The 26,218-nt window shown below is 41.6% G+C and overlaps 1 protein-coding gene and 1 pseudogene across 1 annotated transcript in view; one reads left to right on the top strand and one right to left on the bottom strand.

The window, feature by feature from the left end:
- Ppm1h (protein phosphatase, Mg2+/Mn2+ dependent 1H) overlaps positions 1-26,218 on the top strand; it is a 273,222-nt gene that overhangs the window by 75,602 nt on the left and 171,402 nt on the right. Inside the window, exon 2 of the mRNA XM_074083812.1 lies at positions 25,854-26,016. Within this exon, the coding sequence (XP_073939913.1) occupies positions 25,854-26,016 (163 nt within the window). The remainder of the gene's footprint in view (positions 1-25,853; positions 26,017-26,218) is intronic.
- LOC109684842 (ATP-dependent RNA helicase DDX3X pseudogene) lies at positions 297-2,321 on the bottom strand (annotated as a pseudogene).

Raw genomic sequence — 26,218 nt, 5'->3', positions numbered from 1 at the left:
AAAATAAAAACTTATCTAAAGTTAAAGGTACAGTACATTAACAAACAAATAATCCTCAGTCACAAAATTATAAAGCAGTTTGGGATGGGGGTAGTTAATCCAAACTACAGCAATGAAGTCTTTAAACCATCTTTGAAACAGGGCTGTTGATTGTTCCTTTCATTTTTTCTTGTAACTTTGAGGTTTTTTTAATAATAATAAATCAGTGAAGAATCACAGCTGGTAATGTGCAGGAACCCTTGAAGCTACACAAGGTATAGTCCAGCTAAGTTACATGTGGTTTCCATATTAACTTGTTTGGCAAAGCAAGCTCAGTTACCCCACCAGTCAACTCCCTGGGAGTTATAGTTTCCACCATATCCATCATTGTTGTGAAAGCCTCCATAGCCTCCTCCACCAAATCCTCGGCTGCTGCTGTGGCCACCTCCACCACTGCGGCTGCTGCTGGCACGACTGCTGTTGAAGTTGGAGCTGCTAGTACCAATACTTTGTCGATAGTCTCTGGCACCAAAGCCTCCACTGAATCTACTGCTCTTGGAACGTCCGTGACTGCTACTCTTGTAGTGATGTTCAAAAGCCATGTTTTCTAACCAAGATGGCACTTCTTGTTTTGCTTCAACAAGGAGATCCAATAAATCCTTAGTAATATTTATGTTCCTCTCATTAAAGAATGAGGTAGCGAGGCCAAGGTTTCCCACACGTCCTGTACGGCCAATTCTATGTACATATTCTTCAATATCACTAGGCAAGTCAAAATTGATAACATGTTTCACATTTGAAATATCTAGTCCTCTTGCTGCTACTGCCGTAGCCACTAGAATTGGGCTTTTTCCTGAGCGGAACTGGTGAAGAGCCTCTTCCCTATCTCGCTGAGAACGGTCTCCATGGATACTGGTACAAGCATATCCTTCATGGTATAAGAAATCCTCCAGAGAATCTGCACCTTTTTTGGTCTCCACAAATACTAAGGTAAGTGAATCTTTGCCTGTTGCTTTTAGGAGGTCAAGTAGAAATGACCGTTTGTCTGGTTCTTCCACCCAAACGACTTTCTGTGTGATGTTCTCAGAAGTAGACCCAACTCTTCCTACGGCCAGAAAAATATATTCATCCAAGAAATCACGGGCCAGCATCTGTATTTCTTTAGGAAAAGTAGCACTAAACATCATAGTGTGGCGGACACCTTTTGGAGGCATAGTATCTTGTTCAACTATTCTACGGATCTGAGGTTCAAACCCCATATCCAACATCCGATCAGCTTCATCTAACACCAAGTATTTGCAGAAGTCTAATCCAATCTTTCCTCTTTCCATCATATCCACTAGACGACCAGGAGTGGCTACTAACAAGTGGCACCCACGTTCTAAGTCTCGAATCTGCTGACCAATATCAGCACCACCATAAACCACACAAGGACGAACTCTAGATCGGTATGAGAATTTTCTGGCTTCCTCGTAGATCTGAACTGCCAGTTCTCTCGTTGGTGCCAGTACCAAGGAGATTGGGTACTGTTTGCGGCGCCCATACCTTCCATTTTCCTTCCTGGCCCTCAAGGCCTCACCTGGACCATCTGAATAAATCTGACTCAAGATAGGCAAGAGAAATGCTGCGGTTTTTCCCGATCCTGTTTGGGCGCATGCCATCAAGTCTCTTTTCTCCTTGATTATAGGAATAGCATGCTTTTGCACTGGAGTTGGGCGGGTATAACGAGTAAGCTCAATGTTTCCCATAATAATTTCTCCCATCTCAACATCACTGAAACTTTCAATACGTGGAGGGCAGTTGTTGCCTGTCGCCTCAACTGGAATGTCATCATATTTCTCAAAATTAATCCCAGTGTTGCCTCCAGAAAAGAGTTCTTGTTCCAAGCGTTCACTTGGTGGGAGTGGTTTTGACCAGTCATCTTCATCTGATTTGTCACACCAGTGACTGTTTCCAGCACGTTCAAATTTTCCAAAGCTACTTCTATCTGCATGGCTGCCAAGGCGATCATAGTCACTCTGTCCGCGATCATCAAACCTCCCTCTCGATCCACTTCCACGATCACTGAAGAAACTAGACTTGCCTCTTGACTCACTCCGAGACCCAAAACTGCTGTAAGCGTCCTTGTCTTTACTAGCACTCCACCCTGAACTGTCTTTGTCGTGGAACCCCTTAGTGGCGTCTCTGTTCCTCAAATGAGGAGGGATATAGCGCCCTTTGCTGGCTGTACTTCCTCCAGTCTGATTATCTGAAGAGTTCAGGTCTAGGCTAGCAAACTGCTGGTCCAGGCCCAGCGCATTTCCCACTGGCACATGACTCATCCTGGAAAAGTACCAGAACTTGGAGTACTCCACTGGTGAGCGAGGGTTAGCTTCACCACCAAGGCCCTCTCTGCGGAGGAACTGCGGCTCCGAGCACCCGCCGCGGGGTAAGACCTCAACGTCCGCACGTACGACGTGTGTGCTCTCACTGTCGTTATGACTTCTGCCCGGCGACTGCGCGCTCTGGGTTCAAACCTCTCGCGTGATTTCCCAGCCAATCCTGTCCCCCGCCCACTCCTCATCCAGGGGCGGGGCTGCCCTTTCTCACTAATACCCTAGTTTCAATATTGGAGTTTTCGAGGTCTCACGAGAACTCGTCTTCCGGCAACCCGGGCCTCCTTGCATCCTGTCTCTCTGCCTGCTCGCTCAGTTCCCCTGGATTGGTGCTGCTGTGGGATTTCTCTGGTTCAACCAGCCCTTGCTCTTCCGAGTGCAGCTTTTCCAGTCACAGACCTGAAACTGGCGAGGCATGTGACCACATGTGTGTGGAGCATGGTGGCCATTTTGTGGAGCAGGAAACGGTGACTTCAGTAGTGCGCCTGGCACTCATGGTGACTATCCCCCACTCTTACGCCCAAGTTCATGTTCCTGTCAGCCTAACTCCATGCCTCCCCAGGTTCTCCTTTCCATTCCCCTGGTAGTGGTTTTTGAGCTGTGTATTTACAAACTAGGAGAATCACAGGCTTAGTATAATGAGACACGGAAATTCCAGTCTCTGGCTAAAGCAAAGTCACCGTGTTTCATCTAGGTGAGTGCTACTCAGTTGTCATCAGTGAACTGCAAGGCTCACCACTTGGGAGCTCCCCCAGGTCCTACCATCTACCGAGACAGTCTCTGCAGTGGAATTGAGAAATCATATTTTAAGAAGTCCTCCAGGTGACTCGAAGGCACACTTAAGTTTGAGAACCATTCTAAACAACAGAGGGTGGAATTCTCAATGTACCCTCTCATAGAAACATATCATAAGTTGCATTTGTAAGCATTTGGTGTACTTTATTACATTACAGGTTTGTACAATTTCCTGGTAAGAAATAGTGGATCTAACCACTATTTGATATTGGTGTTGGTCAAACTATGTATCAAGTAAATCAGCCATCTTATTCTCAAATTTTTGGACTGTAGACTTTTAAGGAATGAATAAGTTTAAAAAGTATTTTGGACATGTAAGACATAAGAATTTTGTGTCATTATTTAGTAATTAATTTATACTTTGTGTCAAGGCAGAAGGGATATGTTGCAACCAGCATTTAAAAATTGCCCTCATGCCCTTTTTATGAAGAACAGCCCCCCCCCCCCCATTTCCTCTCTTATGCTCCTGGTTCTGCAATTAAAATTCCGTCTCAGCCATTCAGAGCCTATTTCTTATTACAGCAAGGATTCTGGAACAGTAAGGTCTATTTTAATCTCTAGATTGAAATGCAGTAAGGAATATAAACAGTTACCTAACTTTGACTCTGTGGCATTTCCAACAGTTTGTGAGACTTATGTAAGTTCTTCCATGTCCCAGGGTCATGGTTGGGAGTGTGATTTGTTTTCCTCAGTTGCTAAATTGCTAATGACAGAACAGCTCATGACTGAACATCTTACTGTCTCTTGGTGATAAGCTTCAATAATAGTTTTCTACATGGGTTTAACATTATTCATAAAAAAATTATTTTTTAATCCTCAAAATAAACCTTGATTAGCTCAATTGATAAGTTCAAAGGTATTCAAGGAGATTAAATATTCCTGAACAGTGACTATCATATGTGTATTCCCCTGGCTCATTCTGGACATAACTAACAAAAAAATTTGCTACCTTTTGTTATTATTGTTGTTATTCTCTTTTGCCTCTTAGCATAGGATAGTATCTCTAGGTTTTTAAGCTTTTTTTTTAAAGAATTTTATCCCCAAGTTAAAATTTCTCTTCTGAAGTCAATAAACCTTTCATTCAGCAGGTGTCTGCCTGCTGTACATCAAGCACTGTGCTAGTCCCTAAGGATACAAAGTCAAGTAAGATTCTACCCGTGCCTTCAAGGTGTTTATGGTTTAATTATAATAGTATAATGAGCATGTGTTGAGAGATGAGTGTGGTTAGACTCTTTAGATTGCAATTGGCAGTCACCCAAGGGAAATTTATTATAAGCATTGAAGTTATTCAGGTGTTCCAAAGACAACTCAGAACTAGGGACTCCATTTGGATTCTCTATTTCTAATCTGTACTCTTCCCTTTTGTAATATCCTTCATTTTTCCTCTCTGTCTGTCTCTGTCTCTCCCTCCCCTACCTTTATCTTTCTTTCATTGTCCATGGAATGACTAATTGGCTCAACTTGGGTCAAGTGGACTTCCCTAGACCAATCATCTGTAGATGCACATAAGTATATGCATGGGGTGGAAGAGGAGAAGAGAGAAAGAATGTCTAGAATAAAGGGAGTTCAGGCAGATAAAAACATGTCTCTGCCAGGTTTCTGCATTTTTACATTTACTCCTCTTGATCCATACAATAGCACAATTTTACGAGAGGAGAGGAGGGGAGGGGAGGGGAGACTAAAGAAACTAAGTTTTAAAAAGGTTAGTTAACCCACACCACTATTAAGCACCAGAACTAGTATAGTAGTCCACATTTCTGGTGGACAATTTAAGTACTGTATTACTTATTGTTGAACTAAGTGTATGTAAGCAGCCTTAGAGTGTTAAATGACAATGTACTAGTCAGCTTCTATTCACTAAAATGAAATATGTGAGATAATTAACCTATAAAGAGAAAAGATTTATTTTGGCTTACAGTTTTAGAGGTTTTAGTCCACAGTTGATTAGCCCATTGTTTTGGGCTTGTGGCAAGGCAATAGGTCATGGCAGGAGCATATGGCAAAACAAAACTGTTTACCTCACAAGCCTAGGAGCCAAGAGGAAGAGGTCATGGTTCCACAACACTCTTTGATTATAGCTCCCAGTAACTTCCCACTAAGTCTTACCCCCTAACCCCACTATAACGATCACATTTTTAACACATGGACCTTTGGGTAGCAAATCTTCAGAGTCCATTTGATGGAATTTGAGCATAGGAGAGACACGGCAACATTTGTGGTGAAAAATGTCAATGTGGGCATGCTGTGTGGGATTGGGTGTGGGTTAGGCAATGGTTAGGCATTGGAGCCTGGAGGATGTGACAAGGGCTTGAACAAGGCATGGGAACTAAAGTATGTAAGTCACAGTTGTGAGACAGAATCAACAGGCTGAGAGATTGAATTCATGTGAGAGTAAGAAGCTGGGAGTACAGGGATATTCTAAGGAACTTCAGAAGGAGCCTTGTATTTGAGATGCAAAGTAGACATCAGAAAGGAGAAAAGTGTAGGTTTGGGCAGCTTGAAAGTGTACAACAATGGAGATATTCTAAAGCCATTTGGACGTACAGTTCAGACACCTCAGAGATCTGTGATAGGAGCTTGGCACTGCTTAGGGTTTGGATCAGTGAGACCATCTAAAACTATGTTCCATGTAAACTCATTCTAGTTCTGAAAGCAATTTAGGTTTTGTGTTAACTGGGGTAAGGGTGGTTTGGAGAGAGAGAGAGACTTAGCAATTGAAAAAGAAGCCATGGAACCATCTCATTCAATGCAGAGATTCTCAGAGTATCTCTGAGAGGTGACAAACCAGCTGGTGGCTTTTCCAGTGAAAGGAATTCATGCTTTTAGAAGAAATCCATTGTTTTGCTGGGTAGCTTTAAAGTGATAGCATCAAAATTGCCTTTCTTCTGCTTTGAGGAATCCTCTTGGCCTCTGAAATTTCCCTGCTCCACAATGGTTATTTAGTGTTGAGAGCGAACCATCCAGGTTCTCCAAGCCTTCTTGATAGGCTGTGACTGATAATAGAGCAAGCACTAGTTGTAAAGTCAGGATGGCCCTGGAGTTCAGATTAAGATGTCACTTCAGTGTGCTCTGGTCTCTGATTCTTATCAGCTACCTCTCTGCTTGAGATGTTTGGGGTCCACTTTGCATGTCTTGTTCCCAAGTTCACTTTCTAATAGAAGAACTTATAATTAAACACATGTAGACTTATTTTTCTTAAAGCCAAGTGTTAAACTTATGGGAGGCCATGGTTTTTGGACTCAGCTGATGTACTAGACTCCAAAAAAACAAACTAAAATGGAGTCACTCATTGCTACATGCCACAGAATCAAACTGAAAGTTTAAGGAAACAGGGAAATTCCCAAAACAGATCAGTTTATTCTAAACACAAGAGATAGGCAGCAATCAACTTTAGCTTTTGACACAAATGATGGGAAACTCCAGCTAAAATATTTTAAACATAGGAAACAAACATGCAAATTCAGAACTCATTCATTAGTCTCTCCCATGGTGTGCTAAGGCAGAAATTAGTTCATTTGTTCATTACACTTTACTGAGTGCCTACTTCCTACTAAATGATTTGAGATGAGGGGAATGGGGAACTTAACGAAAATAAATATGCAGTGTTATGAACATATTTGTATTTTACTAATGGAAATTTGTTGGTTGTCCACCTTGTCCTTTTTTATTTAAAGACCATATTGGGCATCCAATTTAAAACAGTTTACCGTCCATGCATTTGTCTTGTTCAAGGCCACAGCAGGTTTTATTGCACCTTCTAACTTTTTGAGAATAGAGAGATTAATTTCCCTAAAACAGAACCCAGACTGGGCCTTCTTGACCCTCAAGGCTCAAGTTGGTGTGTTCTTTCCCTTGTAAACTGGGGAGACTTGGATTGCTACTTGAGCTTTGTTCTGGATCTGGGGGCAAAGGTAAAAATGTTTGATCAGGTAACAACAGTTTTCAAAAGGCCACTTGGTGTATTGTTTAGGCTTTAAAATGGAAGAAAACAAACTTTTCCTGCAAGTTAGTTAACCTAGAGGTGAAGATTTTCCAAAGCAGATTATTTTCAGATATAGTACATTTAAAAAAAAAAAAGAGAGAGAAAAAGTAGTTAGGTTAAGTTAGTTATTGCTCTTTTTGTTTGTTTTTTATTCATTTATTTATATGTGCATACACTGTTTGGGACATTTCTCCCCCCTGCCCCCCCCCCCAGTTATTACTCTTTTTTTTAAATTTCTTTTATTCATATGTGCATACAATGTTTGGGTCATTTCTCCCCCCTTCCCCCAACCCCCTCTCTTTCCCCCATCCCCTCCCTCCCCCCCACCCCCTCGCTACCAGGCAGAAACTATTTTGCCCTTATCTCTAATTTTGTTGAAGAGAGAGTATAAGCAATAATAGGAAGGACCAAGGGTTTTTGCTAGTTGAGATAAGGATAGCTGTACAAGGAGTTTACTCTGATTGCTTCCCTGTACATATTTGATACATTCTAAATTAATTCTTCTCGAACATGGGAGATCTTTCCACCTGCTGTAGTCTTCCTGAAATTCTTTTTAGGGAGTTGTAGTTCTCCTTGTAGAGGTCATTCACATCCTTTGTTAAGTTTACTCCTAGGTATTTGATTTTTTTTTGAGGCTATTGTAAATGGAATTGTTTTCATATATTCTTTCTCAGTTTGTTCATTATTAGTGTATAGAAATGCTAATGATTTTTCTATGTTGATTTTATATCCTGCTACCTGGCTATAGTTGTTGATGGTATCTAGGAGCTTTTGAGTAGAGTTTTTTGGGTCTTTAAGCTATAGGATCATATTGTCTGCAAATAGGGATATTTTGACAGTTTCTTTACCTATTTGTATTCCTTTTTTTCCTTCTTCTTTCCTAATTGCTCAGTTATTACTCTTAATGTACATTTTACAATAATACTGTGTTTAACTTTGGAAAAGGATGTTGGAGTGCTAAAACCATGTAATATGGCACAATCCCTTCTCTCATTACCTGTGTTCTATTTAAAGGCTGTTGTGCAACTCATTTCAAGACCACCATTTCTGTGAATACAATATACATTTAAAAATCTCAGTAGCTATGAAGAAAGGCCAGAATGGCTTGTCTAGGATGTATTTCCGAGTCATTTTACATGTGATATTGATGGAGCTAATAAAAAGAAGATGGTGACAATAAGCTTTTCATGTTTTGGGTTGTAAGCATTGATTAAGTTAATTCATTGTAAAGCACTTGAAGAAGTTCTGTTTCCAACAGTTAGACGATTATCTTATGAGAAAAGTCCTGTTGATTGTTCCCTCTTACTGATAAGAAATTTGAGCACAGGAAGATAAAAGAATTTGCTGAAATTCATGCAGCTACCAAGTGATTGATCCAGAATTTCAACCCAGGGAGTCTGGTTCTATTCTCTGCTTTTACCAGCAGTATCAAACTACTTCTCAAATTTCCAGCAAAACCTGTCTGCCTGTCCTCCCTCACCCACTGTTTCCTGCTCTATTGGATTTAGTTGGAAAGGCCTCTACCTTTTATATGAAGGATGACAGCAAGTTATTTTCTAAAGCAAGGACCCAGAACACCAAGCAAGTTGAGGTTTAAGCCTTCTTACCAGTGAACAATTCTCTTCTGTAAAACACTGCTCCTCTTGTTTTGCATTAAGGTTTATAAGGAAAATATCAGAACCCTAGATAGTTCAGTACTTACTTTATCCAACAACAAACAAGATTTATCCAAGACTGTGTTTGGGATTTCAATCTAGTGATTAAAAATTTACTTATTTCAGAGATGGGATGTATAGCTCAGTGGAAGTAGAGCTCATGCACAAGGCTCTGGGTTCTATTCCCAGCACAGCAGAATAAAAAAATTCTAAGTTTTACTTTATGTCTGTTGAGATTAGAATATTTCTTTGGGCTTCATATTTCATTTTATTTCAGTTTTTTTTAAGTTTGTGATTTTAAGGTACATGATTGAAATGGACTTTTTGTTTTTCAAAATGTATTTCTGCCACATTGCTAATTGAACCATAAGATCCTAACCAATCAGATCATGCTGAGTCCCACTGAGGGGTATTTAAGCCCCTGCCCCTCTCTCCCTCTCTCTTGGCTCTCTGCTCTCTCCCTCTCCCACCCAGCAATAAAGAATCTCTTGGCCACATCACTCTTCTCCACGTGGTCACATTTTGGGCCCATATTTCCTTACATTTGGTGCCGTGACTCGGATGGGTTTCCCCACTAATCCTGGTGGGACCCCGATTCTGACTCACCCCACGACCACCCTGAGGACGTGACTGGCCAGGACTCATCCTCCCGATCGCCCTCGCTTGCATCCAACACCGGACATTCTTTGGTGAGTCCACCTACCCTTCTTGGGCTCCCTTTACGGTCACTCCCTTCAGTGTCTCTGGGTTTTAGAACACTTCCCATGCTTTGGGCTATCTCTGGGCGGCTCAGACGGTAGAGGGATCCCCTTCTCCGCAGGGTTTGGATTTTACAGGGTCCGGGACCCTACAAAACCTAGGCCTAGGTAATCCAAGCCACCGGCCTCTGGCCTGCAAACCACCTGAACTCAGCGACGGCCAAGTCACGTGCGCTTTGCTTTTTCTTTTTTTTGGATATTTGTGCTGTGCAAGGACGCTTCACAATACATAATATCCTCCTCTCCCATTCTGGGACCGGGTCCCTCATAATGGGTGCCTTTACGTCTTCTCTGCCACCTGACTCCCCACTGAGATACCTCCTCAATAATTTAGACACCTTGGGTTTGACCCCAGATATAAAACCAAAAATTTAATCTGCCTTTATTCTCAAATCTGGCCCACTTATCCTTTAGACAACCAAAGTCACTGGCCCCTTTTCGGGTCTTTAAATCCCAACCTTTTATGGGACATATAACTACTGTGAGCGATCGGGATGATGGGGAGAGATTCCATTATGTCCAAGTCTTTTCATACCTCTGTCTAAATCCAGCAATCTGACTTCAAACCCTCCCTCTGTACTTTCTGTTCCCGTGCGCAGATTCTATTAGCCTGTAAACCGGTTTCTAAATCAGCCAATTCCTCTCCAAACCTCCTCCTTCCCCCTGTAAACAGACCATACCTATCTCCTCTTATCTTCCTAAAAAACTTTCCCCATCATGGAGTTAAGCAAGCCACTCCTTGCCAATTCTGACCTCGAGGGGATTCTAGCTCTGAGAGGGGATTCCAGCTCTGAGAGAGCTCATGCTTTATTAGGTGACCAGAGAATGGAGGTTTCAAGTTTCCTGAAAGTGTGCCAGTACCAATCAATGGGAGCAACCTGGAGACACAGGTGATGGCTAATCCCTTAAATGTGTGTCATGCCTCCAGGCTCTGCCTTCCCCTCCCTTATCTAAGATGTCAGTGCACCTTTCTGCCTCCTCCATGGTCTCACCACTTGTCCTTTGTCTCTGTCTGCCTTCCCCTCCCTGGGCTTACTGGGACCCTGCCTCCCATGAAAAACTTGTAGCATGGTACCTTATGACTTAAGCTATTCCAACTAGTTTGCCAGGCCTCTCGGTCTAACATAACTTTAAATCAGCTGCTTTACAAAAGCGCTTGCAAAAACCCGCAAGTTACACTCTAACTTCACCCCCACAAGGGGAGGAGGGAAAGCAAACAGGTGCACCTGCACACAGTATGCCGGCTCCTGGACACAGCAAAAATGCCTGCCATAGCTAGGAAAATCCATAGAGAGGACCCATGAAATCCTGGGCCGCCAGCCACACGTGGTGATGGCTGCAGCCCACTGCCACTTCCCCTAGAATAAACGCACGCAGAGTACACAGGGAGGGGGGAGGGGCAGCAGGTCACAGGATCAGGCCTAGGCAGTCAGGGTCATTTGTCCCAGGTGTGTGTGGAGGGAGTGGCCTTGCACAAGTCCTGCTCCTAGCCCCACCTCACACCTCAGGGCATCAGACCCTTGTAAGTCAATTGTTAGCACAAGGTTATAGTTCCAGAAATAACTAAATAGACATTACTGTGGTCTCTAAACTTCTCATTTAGAATCTTCTATACCTTTGGCCTCAGCATAAATTTTCCCCTCCAGATATTAACACTAGTTGTCCCATATGGCACTGTTATTGGCCTAAAATGCCCTCTGAATGCCCTTCTCTAACTTTACAAATGATTTCTTCATTAAAAAGATAGCCTTTATTAAAGAGGCTGCCTGCTGTTAGCTAAAAGACAGGATCCTAACGTTTTGTTCTTTCTAGATGGGACCTGCATCTTCCAGTCTTCTGGCTGGTAGATGTTGGAAGCTTTGTACTGAGGCCTGGCCTCAGTATGCCTTGGGTGACCAAGAGAAATGGCCTTCACAGGGTTCCTTAAATTACAATACCATACTCCAATTAGACCTTTTCTATAAAAGTAAAAAAAAAAAAAAAAAAAATAGTAAACTGAGGTCCCCTATACAAATTTCTCTCATTAGAAAAGCAATGGGTTCTGGCCCAGGCCACTCAGGTTGGAAATGATTATATGGCTCAAGCAGTAGAGTGCTGCTTTACAAGCAGAAAGTCCTGAGTTCAAGCCCAGTACAGCTAAAGTAAAAATAATAATAATAATATTTGGGGCTGAGGAAGTGGCTCAATGGGAGAATGTCTGCCCAGCATGTGCAAAGCCCTGGGTTCAATTCCCCAGCATTACTAAAAAAAAAAAAAAAAAGTAAAGAAGATAAGTGGCATTTATGTCACTTCAATCATCTCATAGTGGAAAAATGTAGTTGAACCTAGACCAGATCCCTCATTCTTCAAGCAAGGAAACTGAGGCCCAGAACAGTTCAGAGACTTCCTCTCCAGAGTGTCAGATGTCAATGTAAATTAACAACTTTACTTTACAGCAACAACCTATCAGAAAGCATACCACGGTGGACTCAGAGTCACAGGTGAGAGAGGTTCTCCTCAAAGATAAATTTCTAACATCCCAGATATTCATAAAAAATTGGGACTGTGGCTGAAGGGAAAAGTCATTGAAGCAAGTAATACAGCTAGCCATGTCTGTATTTATGGCTACGTCTGTATGTCCAGGACCTTACTAACAGGAGAGAAAAAGATAAGAGACACCATGGCCTCATTGCTGTTCTCAGAGAGGGCCCCACCCAACTAGGGCCTGTATCCTGAACCTGCTACCATGGTGGACAGGAGGGGCACTTCTGCAAAGAATGCCTAAGGGGGGACAGCCTGGGAAACAGCCCCGCCCCGAATCGGGACCCTGCCCTCTGCAAGGGTAACCACTGGAGGTCTAAGTGCCCCCTGTCACCAGATGGAAGGCGAGGTGCCACCTTCTATGGATTGATGAGTCCAAGCCTCCTGTCCACACTCAACTTCTTGGCATCAATGTTGAGGAGCCATAATGGCAGAAAAACAAAAGGCCATTTTCCTCCTAGACAGTGGAGGCTGTTTCCCTATTTTACCTTTTTCTCCTGGTCCCCGGTCCAATGACAAAAGTTATCATTTGGGGCAAATCTGGCCAGCCCCTAGAGCGCTAGTTTACCTGGCCCCGGGCCTGCTCTTGGGGAGACCTCCTCCTCTGTCACTCTTTCCCCATAGTACCTGAAACTCCAGTGTCCCTGCTGGGACGGGATTTACTATCTCAATTAAAGTTCAAATTCTCCTCCCCCCAGGCAGCTATCTCTGCTGCCCCCTCCTTCAGGAACAAAGAAGATTCCACAGTGTGGATTGATGAGATGAGTGTAGGGTGAGCCAGGACGGCCCTCCCTATTCAAATAAAACTCAAAAATCCCTCACTGTTTCCACACCCAGTACAATATCCCCTCAAGCCTGAGGGATGATGAGGCCTTATGCCCATCATAAATTCCTTAAAACAACAAGGGCTACTAGTTAGTTGCTCCAGCCCCTATAATAAATTTAAAATTCTTATGAAAGTTAATTTTAAAGTACAAGTACAAAGTAAACAACTGGAAAGGATATAGATAGGTAATAAATGTATTTTGGGGGAAGTTAAAGAGAAAAGGAATGGTTTTTTGGATGAGAAAGGATTTTGTAAAAAAGGGTTTATCTTAAAGATTGTTTCAAATAGGAGGGATAAAAACAAGCCATCAAAGGGTTTAATATGTTATATAAAGATATAAATAAGTTTTAAAAGTGCATAATAAGAAACTTCAGTGTGTGATAAAGTTAAAGTTAAATATAATCTAAGAGTTGCCTAAAAGATTTTTAGGGTCATGTCAAACTAAAATCAAATCCTCTATGTCTATAAAATAACAAGGTTATCTCAATATTGTTCTGCTCTGAGTAACATCTACAAAAAACATTACAGAGAAAGATTTTATCAAAGAAATTATTTGTGTGTTCTGCTGATCTTGTCAAGCTTTAAGTACTACTAAATCAGCATTCATTTACATATTTGCTTATGTGTCTTAAATGACCACCTTGTAACAGTGTTATGTTATACTTTATCTAAATATGGTACAAATATTTAAAAGGTTAAAAGTGTCAATTTATATAAAATAATGAGCTAAAGCTTTCTCTTATCCAAGAGTGTTACATTTAAATCCTGACAGCCCCTGCCTCCCACAGGTCACCTACCTAGGTGTGGCCTTAAAGGGACAGACTCACTCCCTGAGTCTTAAATGCATCAACCCAATCTTCCATTTCCCAACCCCCATACCATAAGACAGCTTACAGTTTTCCTGGCAGTTAAAGGATTTTGCAGAATTTAGATTCCTAGGTATGTAGTCCCTGAGCAGACACCTTTTTATGCTCCTCATAATATTCCTATTTGGGTCTTAGATAATGTATGGCCACCCATTTCTCTTATAAAAACTTGCCTCCAACAGACTCTGCTCCTCTGGCTGACTACCTGCCTTCTCAGGGAACTTCTCAGAGAGCATGCAGACCAGATCTTGACCCATCCTGTAACAATTTCTGTTAAACCAGGGCATCTTGTTCTTCAAAAAGGATCTTCTACCCTCTCCATTGGGACTTGGATGGACCAGCCATCATCTGGTCATTCTCATAACACCCACTGCTGTCAAGCTTAATGGGTCCCCCAACGGTGGCACCTCTCAAGAAACAATTAGAAAATGGAGAAGGGAATTGGAGGACTCTTGAAATTGTCTAGGGAACAACATTTCACAGTGGTTCTCCTGGCCAATGCCTATCCTGATGCCTATGTTTTTGCTCTCCTATTCTTAAGCTTCCTCCCTTGTATCATTCTACATGTCTGCTATTGCTAATCAAAAATTTAACCAGTTGTACCTCCAGGGATACCAACCTCTCCAAAATACCAGGATAGTTGGCTGATACCCACCATGCAGAGGTCAGAGGATTGGCTCGAGACTCTTTATGACCTGTGGCTACAAGGGACCTTCATCAACTTCAGGGAAGAGGAAATCTTCATTTTTGGAGCCTGGGTATACACCATCATGAGGCTTACCACCCCAACACTGTTTGCCAACTAACCCTCTCTTCCCCTATGCCACCCCTTGCCAGCTAGAAGAGGCCAGAGCGAACACAACGCCCCCTTCCTTAACAAACAAAAAAGGGAGGAATGTTAGCAATAATGGCACCGATGGGTTTCAGTTCTTACTGCACCCTTAAGCTTCTGTTTTCCTGGGTCACGGTCCTGCCTCAAGTCTAGCTTGAACCCTCCTTCTCCAGTCACCTAATAAAGCATGAGCTCTCTCAGAGCTGGAATCCCCTCCAGGTCAGAATTGGCAAGGAGTGGCTTGCTTAACTCCATGATGGGGAAAGTTTTTTAGGAAGATAAGAGGAGATAGGTATGGTCTGTTTACAGGGGGAAGGAGGAGGTTTGGAGAGGAATTGGCTGATTTAGAAACCGGTTTACAGGCTAATAGAATCTGCGCACGGGAACAGAAAGTACAGAGGGAGGGTTTGAAGTCAGAGAGCTGGATTTAGACAGAGGTATGAAAAGATTTGGACATAATGGAATCTCTCCCCATCATCCCGATCGCTCACAGTAGTTATATGTCCCATAAAAGGTTGGGATTTAAAGACCCGAAAAGGGACCAGTGACTTTGGTTGTCTAAAGGATAAGTGGGCCAGATTTGAGAATAAAGGCAGATTAAATTTTTGGTTTTATATCTGGGGTCAAACCCAAGGTGTCTAAATTATTGAGGAGGTATCTCAGTGGGGAGTCAGGTGGCAGAGAAGACGTAAAGGCACCCATTATGAGGGACCCGGTCCCAGAATGGGAGAGGAGGATATTATGTATTGTGAAGCGTCCTTGCACAGCACAAATATCCAAAAAAAAAAAAAAGCAAAGCGCACGTGACTTGGCCGTCGCTGAGTTCAGGTGGTTTGCAGGCCAGAGGCCGGTGGCTTGGATTACCTAGGCCTAGGTTTTGTAGGGTCCCGGACCCTGTAAAATCCAAACCCTGCGGAGAAGGGGATCCCTCTACCGTCTGAGCCGCCCAGAGATAGCCCAAAGCATGGGAAGTGTTCTAAAACCCAGAGACACTGAAGGGAGTGACCGTAAAGGGAGCCCAAGAAGGGTAGGTGGACTCACCAAAGAATGTCCGGTGTTGGATGCAAGCGAGGGCGATCGGGAGGATGAGTCCTGGCCAGTCACGTCCTCAGGGTGGTCGTGGGGTGAGTCAGAATCGGGGTCCCACCAGGATTAGTGGGGAAACCCATCCGAGTCATGGCACCAAATGTAAGGAAATATAGGCCCCAAAGTGACCACATGGAGAGGAGTGATGTGGCCAAGAGATTCTTTATTGCTGGGTGGGAGAGGGAGAGAGCAGAGAGAGCCAAGAGAGAGAGGGAGAGAGGGGCAGGGGCTTAAATACCCCTCAGTGGGACTCAGCATGATCTGCATGGTTAGGATCTTATGGTTCATGCTGATTGGAGGTTGGGGCTGAAGGAGGGTTCAAGCTAGACTTGAGGCAGGACCGTGACCCAGGAAAACAGAAGCTTATGGGTGCAGTAAGAACTGAAACCCATCGGCGCCATTATTGCCAACACTAATGTATTGGTTAAGTCTGATGGATAAAGGAGACCTTATTTATAAAAACATAATACATTGCCTTCCTTAAATTGCTAACAGGTGCTAATAGCTATGTACAAATGATTTTGTAGTAAAGTCTTTTTTTTTTTTTTGCTTATTTAGCACAAACTTAGAAACTTCAGCTCAAACTCACATGCAGCTTCATCTGTGACATTTTCTGCCATTTTTCTTTTGTAGATTGTTTTCATCTGCATTTTTACATCTCTCAATACACACAACTCAACTAGGGCATCAATATGAGAAAATTGCAGTTTTTGTAAGAAGGTGCAGTGGACTGTTTGTGTCCCCCTAAAACTCATCAAATGAATGTTATGCCTTCTTTTGATTTCACTTAGTCCCCACAGAGCAATATTGTGGCTTTGTGTGGGAATCACTCCAGCATCTGACAAAGCACAGGTTTCCTTATTTAAATACAAAAGTTGGGCATTGAGGATATTAATGCTTTTGCCAAGAGGACCTAGTGGATATTTGAAATATCTAAAGGCAAATTTCTATTTTTACTTATACTATGTTAAAATTTATTTCTAAACAGCCAATAGGAAGAAGGGAACATTGATATTTATGTGGGGAGATCTATGAGACAACATCATGTCTTCTTTAATCTTTAGTGGGGTTTTGTTGTTGTTGTAGTACTGGGTTTTGGACTAAGAGCCCTGGGCTGGGGATGTGGTTCAAGTGGCCTGTTCAGTTTTTGTTTTGTAAACCCCAGTTATTTAATTACATTGATGAGAAGATGGCTCCCAAATGCTAGCAGCAAAGATCATCCCAGTTAGTGTTACTAGTAACACCATGATGCATGTTAACTTCTACTCAAGCCTTTATCTCTCTCCCTTGCTTCACTTGTGTATTATGTGTAACCATGTGAAATTGTCAGTATTCAGCTGTTTTTGATCTACAAAAACAATTTCAGAGAATTCAACCTAGCATTTAAGTTCAGGGGAGAGCACGCACTTTCTGTAAAGGTCCAGGTAATAAATAACTTAGTTTTTATGGGTCAGTCGCAGGCCTGACAACTCACTGCCTGGTATAATGCAAAAGCCACCATTGACAACAGATAAAAAAACAAATGTGGCTGCATTCCAACAAAAGGTTATCTATGGGCACTGAAATTGGAATTTCATATTTTTTAACATGTCAAGAAATACTTTCATTTTTAAAAAATTATTTAGAATATAAAAACCAAGCAGAGGTCCATATTTGGCCCAGTGGCAGTAATAGTTGACCAACCCCTGGCTAAGTTGAACTTAACTAACAATGCCTTTGTCATTTCTAGTACCTTGGAACTTTTCTGTTCTTTGACCTAAAATTAATTTCATTATGCATGCCATCTCTCAAAACTTTCCACCTCAAGACTTTTTTCACTGTCACATCTCCCTTTATAATCAGAGGTATCTCATCTGTCTATTCTTCCATTTTGGAAACCCAGGAGTCACTCTCTTTACTCTCCTATCTGTAATCCATGTCTACCAAGTTTTACAGGATTTCTCAGTTCATTTGCCTCCTCTCAAATCTTTTCTTTTCCAGCCAGAACTGATGCTTTTTTCCCTGAAACCTCTTTGTAACTTTGTAACCTGATGTCTTTGCCTTTGTTGTCCTTTATACTTCATCCTGCTTTAGGCTGCTAGTGTTATTTTCCTGAAATACCTGTGTTTGTAGCAATCCTTTGTTTAAGTGATCTTAGATTCCTCCCATTGGTTATGGGTTCTGCAGGATAAACTTCCTACAGAATTTGATGGTCCAGTTCTTAGGTAGCTTCTTCACAAAGTCTACACATAGACCACACCCAGCTTCTGTTATAAAGATACAAACTTCACATCACCCTCTTCTTTTCATGGGTTGATCCTCTTCCTGGGGAGACTTTATTCAACTTTTTCACAAGTATTGATTTCCTTCTCATTCAGCAAAATTGAACTCAGAGGCTGCTTCATCTGTGATACTTTCTGCAACTTTTCTTTTGTAGAATATTTAGATCACTTGTGACACTTCAACTATGGCATCAGTCTGAGGAAATTGCAGATTTTTTGTAGGAAGGTGCAATGGACTGAATGTTTCCTCGCCACCAAATTAAAATGTTGAAACCTAATCCCAATGTGATGATACTAGGAGGTGGGACTTTTGGCAGATGATTATCATGAGGGTGGAACCCTCATGAGTGAGATTAGTGCCCTTATGAAAGAGGCCCAGAGAGCTGACTGATCCCTTGTCACTCTTACCTTGTGAGATTAAAGAATATAACTATCTGTGAACTAGGAAGAGGGTCCTTACTAGACAGAGAATCTGCCATCAAAACTTTGAGAAATAAAGTTATGTTGTTTTTAAGCTTCCTATGTTTAAAATATTTTTGCTATAGAAGCTGGAACAGACTAAGATAGAAGGTCTTCCTACATAGATAACTGTAGGCTCTTTGAGAGTGAAACCATGTCCTAATCTTCATGACTTATCTCTGCTTAGTTACACAATTTTAAAAAAAAATTAGGGCTGGTGGAGTGACTCAAATGGTAGAGTGTTTGCTTTGGAAGTGTGAGGTCTTGAGTTCAAAAACCCCAATACCCCCAAATATATATATATACTTGAGACAGAGTCTCATTATGTAACCCAGGCTGGCCTAGAACTTAATATTCTCCTGTCTCAGCCTCCTGAGTGCTTAATAGACTTGTGACTCCGTACCTGGATTCATAATAAATATTTTAAAATATTTTATCCCATATATGCTATATATCTAATCAATTTCTTGATTTTCTCATAAAGTCACAGAGATCAAATTATAGGATTGGAGATTCAAATGCCCATAAAGCTGGCTTAAATGGTAAAACTGGACACAGTAAGGTCTGGGGTGAACTAGCAAGATGTATCCAATCTCTTGGGACAGCCTCCCCTTGGGTTCAACTGATTATCATCAGACAAGAGTGTGACAAATATGTAGCCAGATGCATTCATTTCCAAGAGAAATGGGAAAATTAACATTTTAGTGTATATCCTGACTTTTACATATTGGCAAGTAATTTACCTTTAGAACACTTTGTGGGCAAAGGTCTTTAAATACCAGTTTGTCTGTATGCTGAATGTGGCCCTTGAGACCCTCGTTTGCAACCCCTGGTTGGTCACATCCCTTCATTAGCCATAGACAGAGTCCAAAGTCAGAAGGGGTGGGGCTGTCCACTGGGAGAAAGATGTATCCTGGCCTTTGTTTATTCTGCCTTCACCATGCTGCCTCCTCCCCAGGTGGTACTTTCCAAAACGCGAAAGCCCATCATCACAGAAAATTTGTTTTATACTATCCTTTTTCCTCCCACCCAGAATTGGCTGAAACATCTGGAAGAAGCTGTCCTTCTTGATGGGTGTTCCTGCTGACCATCTAGCTGCTTTTGCTGATGCTGTTTGCAAAAGATTAGGTTCCTGGTCAGAGCTGTAGTTAATCCAGTACCCCAAGAATGAGGGGTTATTATTTCCCTATGAGCTAGGAATTAAGTTGTCCTTATGCTCTAGCCTATCTGTGTAGCCAGTAAGCATTTCAGGAAACTACACAAAACATTGCCTAAGAGGTTGTCTAGAAAAAGAGAACTTTCATAATTGATAGCTGTATTTGGCCTATCATAAATGATTCATTTCCCCTGTATAGAATTTTTCTGTTTGCTTCTTAATGATTTATGAATCAGCAATTTCTCATTTCACCTGATAGTCTCATAAAATACCTTTTCCTTAAGCAGTGTTGATGCCTGCCTGCTTATCAGTCAGCCTAAACTGCTCAGGCATTTATATTTATTTAAAACAAACAAATCAGAATTCTCTATTTTGTCTTTCTTTGTAGACCTGGGACTTGAGCTTCTGAGTCCAGGAGTCTAGGGGCCCAAAACTGGTGTCTGAGGGCAGATTAGAGTAGGAATTTGTAGGCATGTGGGATTTTTTTTTTTCTGTCATACGTGGCTTGAGAAGAGGGCTCTGAGGAGTGAGTGGTTTTGCTCAAGGTGCCTGCTACCTGAATGCTTTGGATGCCTTAAATGACCCATGTTCTTGAGGTGGCAGAGGGACACTGATAGTCGGGAGGAGGAAATTCTCCTGTAACTCACATGTCTGGATAAAGTCCCGAGGGGCTCAGCAGAAAAATCAGATGGCTTTGTATTTGATATTTTATTATTAAATCACATAATTGAGTGTTCACTATGTGCCAAGAGCACTGTTGAATACTTTCCATGCTAAAGCATTTAAATTTCACAATGCATTTATGATGGCAAATGGCTATTATCATCCCTATTTTAGAGGCAGAAAGTAACTTGTCCAGGAACACACAGCAAGAGCTAATAATTACACAGAGACGAAGGTCAACCAGGTTTATCTGCCCATTGTCCCTGTTCCTCCTCCTGCACTATACTGAGTGACTCGAAGTAGGGAAGGGGAGGGATTTGTGCTTAATAACTTGATACCTGTCAGGTATTTAGCACAATGCATGCCACGTAGGAATCCTTCCAAAAATGTCTACTGTGCCTGTCTTTATTAATTAAGTGCCTTTTTGTAAATCCTCTTGAAATTGGTTATGGAGTCATTGACCTTTGTGACAATTATAAATTCTCTGGGCCAGTGGTTTTTGTGGCAAGGTCTCACTACTTGAGAATACCTGGAGTACTTACTTTGTACTTAGTTCTAGGAGCCCAATCTAGTTGACATATCAGATGAGTATTCATGGAGTCAAGTTTTATAGCAGGTGAGAAAGCAGATAACTTGATAATCAAACTATTGTGATTAAAAACAGGAATTTTCTGCTAAAATTCACGTGGCATTGATTACCAAAAAAATTTGACTAGCATATTTCATAAGCAGCAAGAAGGAAAACAAGTTTTCCAAAGGTATCAGGGGAGCACAGAATGAACAACTTGCTGCTGTGTTTTTGTTCTTACAGTCACGCTCACACCAAGTATTTAGGTCATAACTTTGAACTGCATCTAACACAAAGAATTTTTTACCTCTAAGCCCCTGAAGCTCTGTGTTTACCTTTTTTTACAAAGAGAAGAAACCTGGGTATGGTTTAGTTGAAGGTAGGTTCCTAGGTTAAAGTAGTACACGAATGAATTAACTTTGCCACTTAGCTCTCCCTAAGCAAATGTGTTGTTCTTCCAAGAGTTGAAAAACTGGGTATAAACTTTCTGTATTGAAGAGACAGTAATTATCCTTCTCACCTTTTAATATTTTTTCCTTCCTGAACTTTAATCCAAGCTTCAAAATTACCCAATACTTTAATTTAGATGACTAAAATCCTCCTGCCTCACAGACACACACACACACACACACACACACACACCCCTCATAGAATTTAGTTCATGAAGTACAGCCAAGGAAGTAAGATTTGAAGAAGTAACTTGGCTGAACTGTGCCACACACTAGCTGTCTTTGTCTTTTAAAAGGCACTGACAGTGGTAGCTACCTCAGAGTTGATGAAATGAGTTAATTACTACATAAGAAATGCTGACAACAACAGCTTCTGGAACATGGACAGTTCTCAACAAATGTGAGATACAATTCTCTCCATCAGGAAGTAGCAGCATCAATTTCTGACTGATCGATTCCCTCATTCATGCAACAGCTCCTGCTCTGTGGCATGTTCTAGGGAGAGAGCCCAGACTGTGAACCACAATTTACTGCCTCCCGTTTAATTTCAACGAAAATGCTTTCTTTCGTTCCTCTCCTTCTTTCCTTCTTTGTTAGGAGACTTGAAAGTAATATCACCAAAAGTATGGTGATTCTTGGTCCATCAGTATTTTGTTTTAAGTCTTCAAAATAAGCAGCCTGGGCAAGTCTTATTCAGACAAAGAATGTACCTGTTGAGCACAAAGGCCTGTTGACTTTATGCTGGTGTAAAAGACATGAAGGGAGTAGAGCTACTGACTCCAGGGCTTGCCTCTGAGGAAACTGTTGAATCTGCTAACTGCATGGCTCCTCATGGACTTCAGAAACTAAATTTTTCTCAGTTTAGTTCTAGTGGAATTAAAGATTTCCTTTACACTTCATAAACAGCCTTTGAAGAGCAAAACAAAATATTTAAGTTGATAGCGATTGTACTTTTTAGAGTCAAGGTAAATTGAGAAGAATTAGGTCTTTCTACTAAAGCTGTGTGGAACTTGGAATTTAAAATAATATAAAATGATAAGGGGCTAGAGATATATAGCACAGTGGGAGAGCACTTGCCTAGTACACAGGAGACCCTGGATTCAATCCCCAGTGATGCAAGATAAAGGGGAGTGTGTGTGTGTGTGATAAAGGGATTAATTTTAAGTTGTTATTTAAATAATATTTAGTATTTTGTCCTTTGGATAATAATCAAATGTCTTAACTAAGTCTTACTAAATGTCTTATGAGATTGGGGCTGCTGTCTTCCCACTAGATTGACATTTCTGATTTGTTAGTATTTCATGGTGTTATTCACAAGCTGTATTCAACATGAAATGTCAAAGTAAGGTCACCAGTAGTTGTTCTTTCACAGCCCTGCAGCTTTGATGAGTCATTGCAGTGCAGACCTCTGAACCACATGCTGCCAGGAATAGATGCACAATAGGAAAATAACACAACCTGAGAACGGAGGCAGAAGGAGCTCACAACTCTGAAGTATGTTTACAACTCTGAAGTATTTAGCTGTGTGACCTTGTGCTGGTCACAGTTTTCCAGGGTCTGGGGTTTCTCATGCATGAAATAAGGTTTCTGGGACCTCTTTGTGAAGTCAGTTCAGCTTTGGAGCTTAATATCCATCCATAAACGGAAACAGGAGACAAAACACTTTAAAGGGATGTGATCACTATTTACATAATTATAGTAGTTTTGTTGACTGTGGGAAACCAGCAGTGGCTGATGAGTCAACCTTGCAGGTAACTATTGGAAATCAGCAGTGCTTTGTTGTTGTTGTTCAAAAATCAGAACAAAAATAAAAACACCTGACTACAGCACAAGGCAAAGTCTGATGGTAGAGTGATGCCAGGCTCTAGAAATAGTAGTTGGGATCTTGTACAGACAACAGTATGAGGGAGTACCTGACATGAGCCAGTTTCCCCACCAGAGCTCCACCTCACCCTTAGAAAGTCCCTCGTATTAGAGACCATAGTGATATAACATCACCTTGCAGTAAACAGTCCACCCCAGGTGCCTTGCTTAGAAAGTCACTACCAGTGACTGAAGAGAGGTGGGTGGTATTTCATACTTCCTTCCACTGCCTGCCTGGTTTGATTCTCCAGGAACAGACATGAAAGAGATGTTCCTGACAGATGCATGTCTTGTATTGTGAGCCTCAGCTGTAGTTCCCTCCTCCTCTTCCCCCAGTGACTTGGCCTGGATTAAGTATGAACTTCTCTGGGAAAGGCCATTCAGACACCTGTACATCCCCTTCCCTGTTCCCAGACTCCTCCAGTAGCCAGCAAAGCAGGAAGAGAGTCAACCCTCTTCCCAACTTGCTCTCAGGCTTGAACCAAAGCTAGCCTACTCTGACTATTCCACGTATCCCCAAGGTCCAGCTTGGCCTGCCACAGATGAATTGATGTCCCCATATGGTGTCATAGGACAAGGTTCAATTGGGAGTCAAGATGGGCCTCATTCTGAATCCCAGCTGTGGCACTTGAGATGAGTCACTTAGCTTTGGTGGTAAGTGTAGCACTATCAATAAACATTGTGTGCTCACAAATCACAGTTTATACTCAAAACATGAAAAGTCTCTTCCTTAGAAGAGAGAAGGTGAAGGTAGAAAATAGTCGTGAAACCCTCCCTTCCAACCCTCTACCTTTGAGAATGTGTATTGGATAAGCACCAAAGGCTTATCTGACTTTGCAGATAGTAAGAATTCTCACCTCCTTACACAGGCCCCCAAGCAATAATTTTCAATCACAGTAGGCAATAATCTCCATTCAAATTTTTTAATCTTACACAAAAACCCCCAGTAATATGCAAAATGAGTAAAGGTTGATTATCATGCATAAAAATATGCTTAAGTTAAAATTTGTAGTAAACCCAATAAGAACAATTAAGGAGCTTTGATTAATACAAAAATTTGAAATAGGGGAGGTAATAGATGACTGGCATGGTCCTGTTTTGTGAGCATGCAGGTAAGTAATTGTAAGTGGTAGGTTTTTTTGTTGTTGTTTTGTCAGCACTGGAGTTTGAACTCAGGGCTTCACACTTGCTAGGCAAGCATTCTACCACTTGAGCCATGCTTCCAGTCCACAAGTGTTAAGTTTTGTAAAAACAATTCTCCTTCTAACAAAATGATAATGGTCAATTGAAGAGGAAAGATAAAAGGTTTAATATGCCACAGCTGTCTGAAATACATAGGTTTTGTCACATCTGTGGAAGCAAATGACCTTTTTAATTTTTGCTGGGTGCCAGTGGCTCATGCCTATAATCCTAGGTACTCAGGAGGCAGAAATCAGGAGGATGGCAATTTGAAGCCAGCCGAGACAAATAGTACATAAGATCCTATCTTGAAAAAACTTAAATACAAAACAGGACTGGTGGAGTGGCCGAAGTGATAGAGGGCCTGCCTAGCAAAGCCTAGTGAGTGTTGGGCCCTGCATTCAAGACCTACTACTGCCAAAATAAATAAATAAGTTACTGCAGTTTTTAAAAGTATGTACACCTCTGGGTATATAAACAAGAGTCAAAATCAGCTTACTATAGAGAAACCTGCACACCCATGTTTATCACTGCACTATTCCCAATAGCCAAGTTATAGGATCAACTTAGATGCCCATCAACAGATGAATGGATAAAGAAAATGTGGTGTAAAGAAGTATTAAATTATGTTATTTTCAGGAAAATAGATGAAACTGGAGATTTCATGTTAAAATAAAGCTAGTCTCACCAAGACAAATATGGCATATTCTGTCTTCTATGTGGAATCTGGGTGGAGGGGAGGACATGAAAGTAAAAGGGAGTCTCTAAGGGATGTGAAAGGGGAGGATAAGAAAGGGTAATAAAAGGGGTGAATATAGTCAAAGTACAATACATGCATGTATGGGATATGATAATGAAAACCCAGGTCAGCCTGGGCTACAAATTGAGACCCTGTCTCAAAATATTAAAAATATGGTAATTAAACCAAATTAGTACCAAAATGCTGTGGCAGCATTGTTACGTGTCTTTGCTATCCAAATCAGAATAGCCCTATGATGTGGTGAGCAATATTCTTGAGGAAAAAAGATGGATTAAAAATACTTTTAAAAGAATATGCTTCTATTTCATTCATTTCCCTGTGTATAAAGTAAAAGGTAGTGTGGCACAATGAAGTATGGTTCTCTGTTTCCTTGAACTTTACAATGTGCTGTAAATTATTGCCGTATTTTTTGATAGCATTAGTGATGGCTTTGCTATTTATTGCTTGGAGAAATGAAACAGAATTGCCTAAGACAGACTGTTTTCATTGTAATTGCCAGTTCAGCCTCCAGATTAACCTGAAAGAGTGATTGCATCATGTGTTTTGACTAGAATGGGTCATGGGGTTGAGGCATCCATCAGACACCTGTGGAGGTGAACTGAGCTCAGAACAAGTTCTTCAGTTAAATGTTTCAGTGGGTGCTAATATAATTTCATTTTCAAGTCTGTTTATTCAGGACATAAATACCAAGACTATCGGGTCCTTTGCATTAAGTGGTGCTTTAGTTTTATGCCAGCTATGGAGTGTGCCTTAGCTGACCCCTGAAGCTCTCAGCTTTCCGGAAATCCCTGTCTGATCAGCTTTTCTGGCTTCTTCTCCAGGGTTATCAATGCCGGGAAGAGCACACACAATGAAGACCAAGCCAGCTGTGAGGTGCTTGCTGTGAAGAAGAAAGCCGGGGCCATTACATCAACCCCAAACAGAAACTCCAAGAGACGGTCCTCCCTTCCAAATGGGGAAGGGCTGCAGCTAAAGGAGAATGCAGTAAGATGCCCCTTGTCCTTGGTTGTCAGAAGAGAGGGACAGCACATACTCTAACATCACTGTAAGATGTTAGGAATTCATCCAGATGAGGAAGAAAAGTGAGAAAAAGCAGTGTCCCAGAGTTGGGGGGGTGGCTATACTGAGGGCATCATTTTTCCCAAGCTGAAGGTGACACATATTGACCAAGTAAATATGACACTGT

This window comes from Castor canadensis, chromosome 8 (assembly GCF_047511655.1).
Source record: "Castor canadensis chromosome 8, mCasCan1.hap1v2, whole genome shotgun sequence".
In the NCBI taxonomy this organism is placed as follows: domain Eukaryota; kingdom Metazoa; phylum Chordata; class Mammalia; order Rodentia; family Castoridae; genus Castor; species Castor canadensis.
This window is presented reverse-complemented; position numbering and strand designations above follow the sequence as displayed.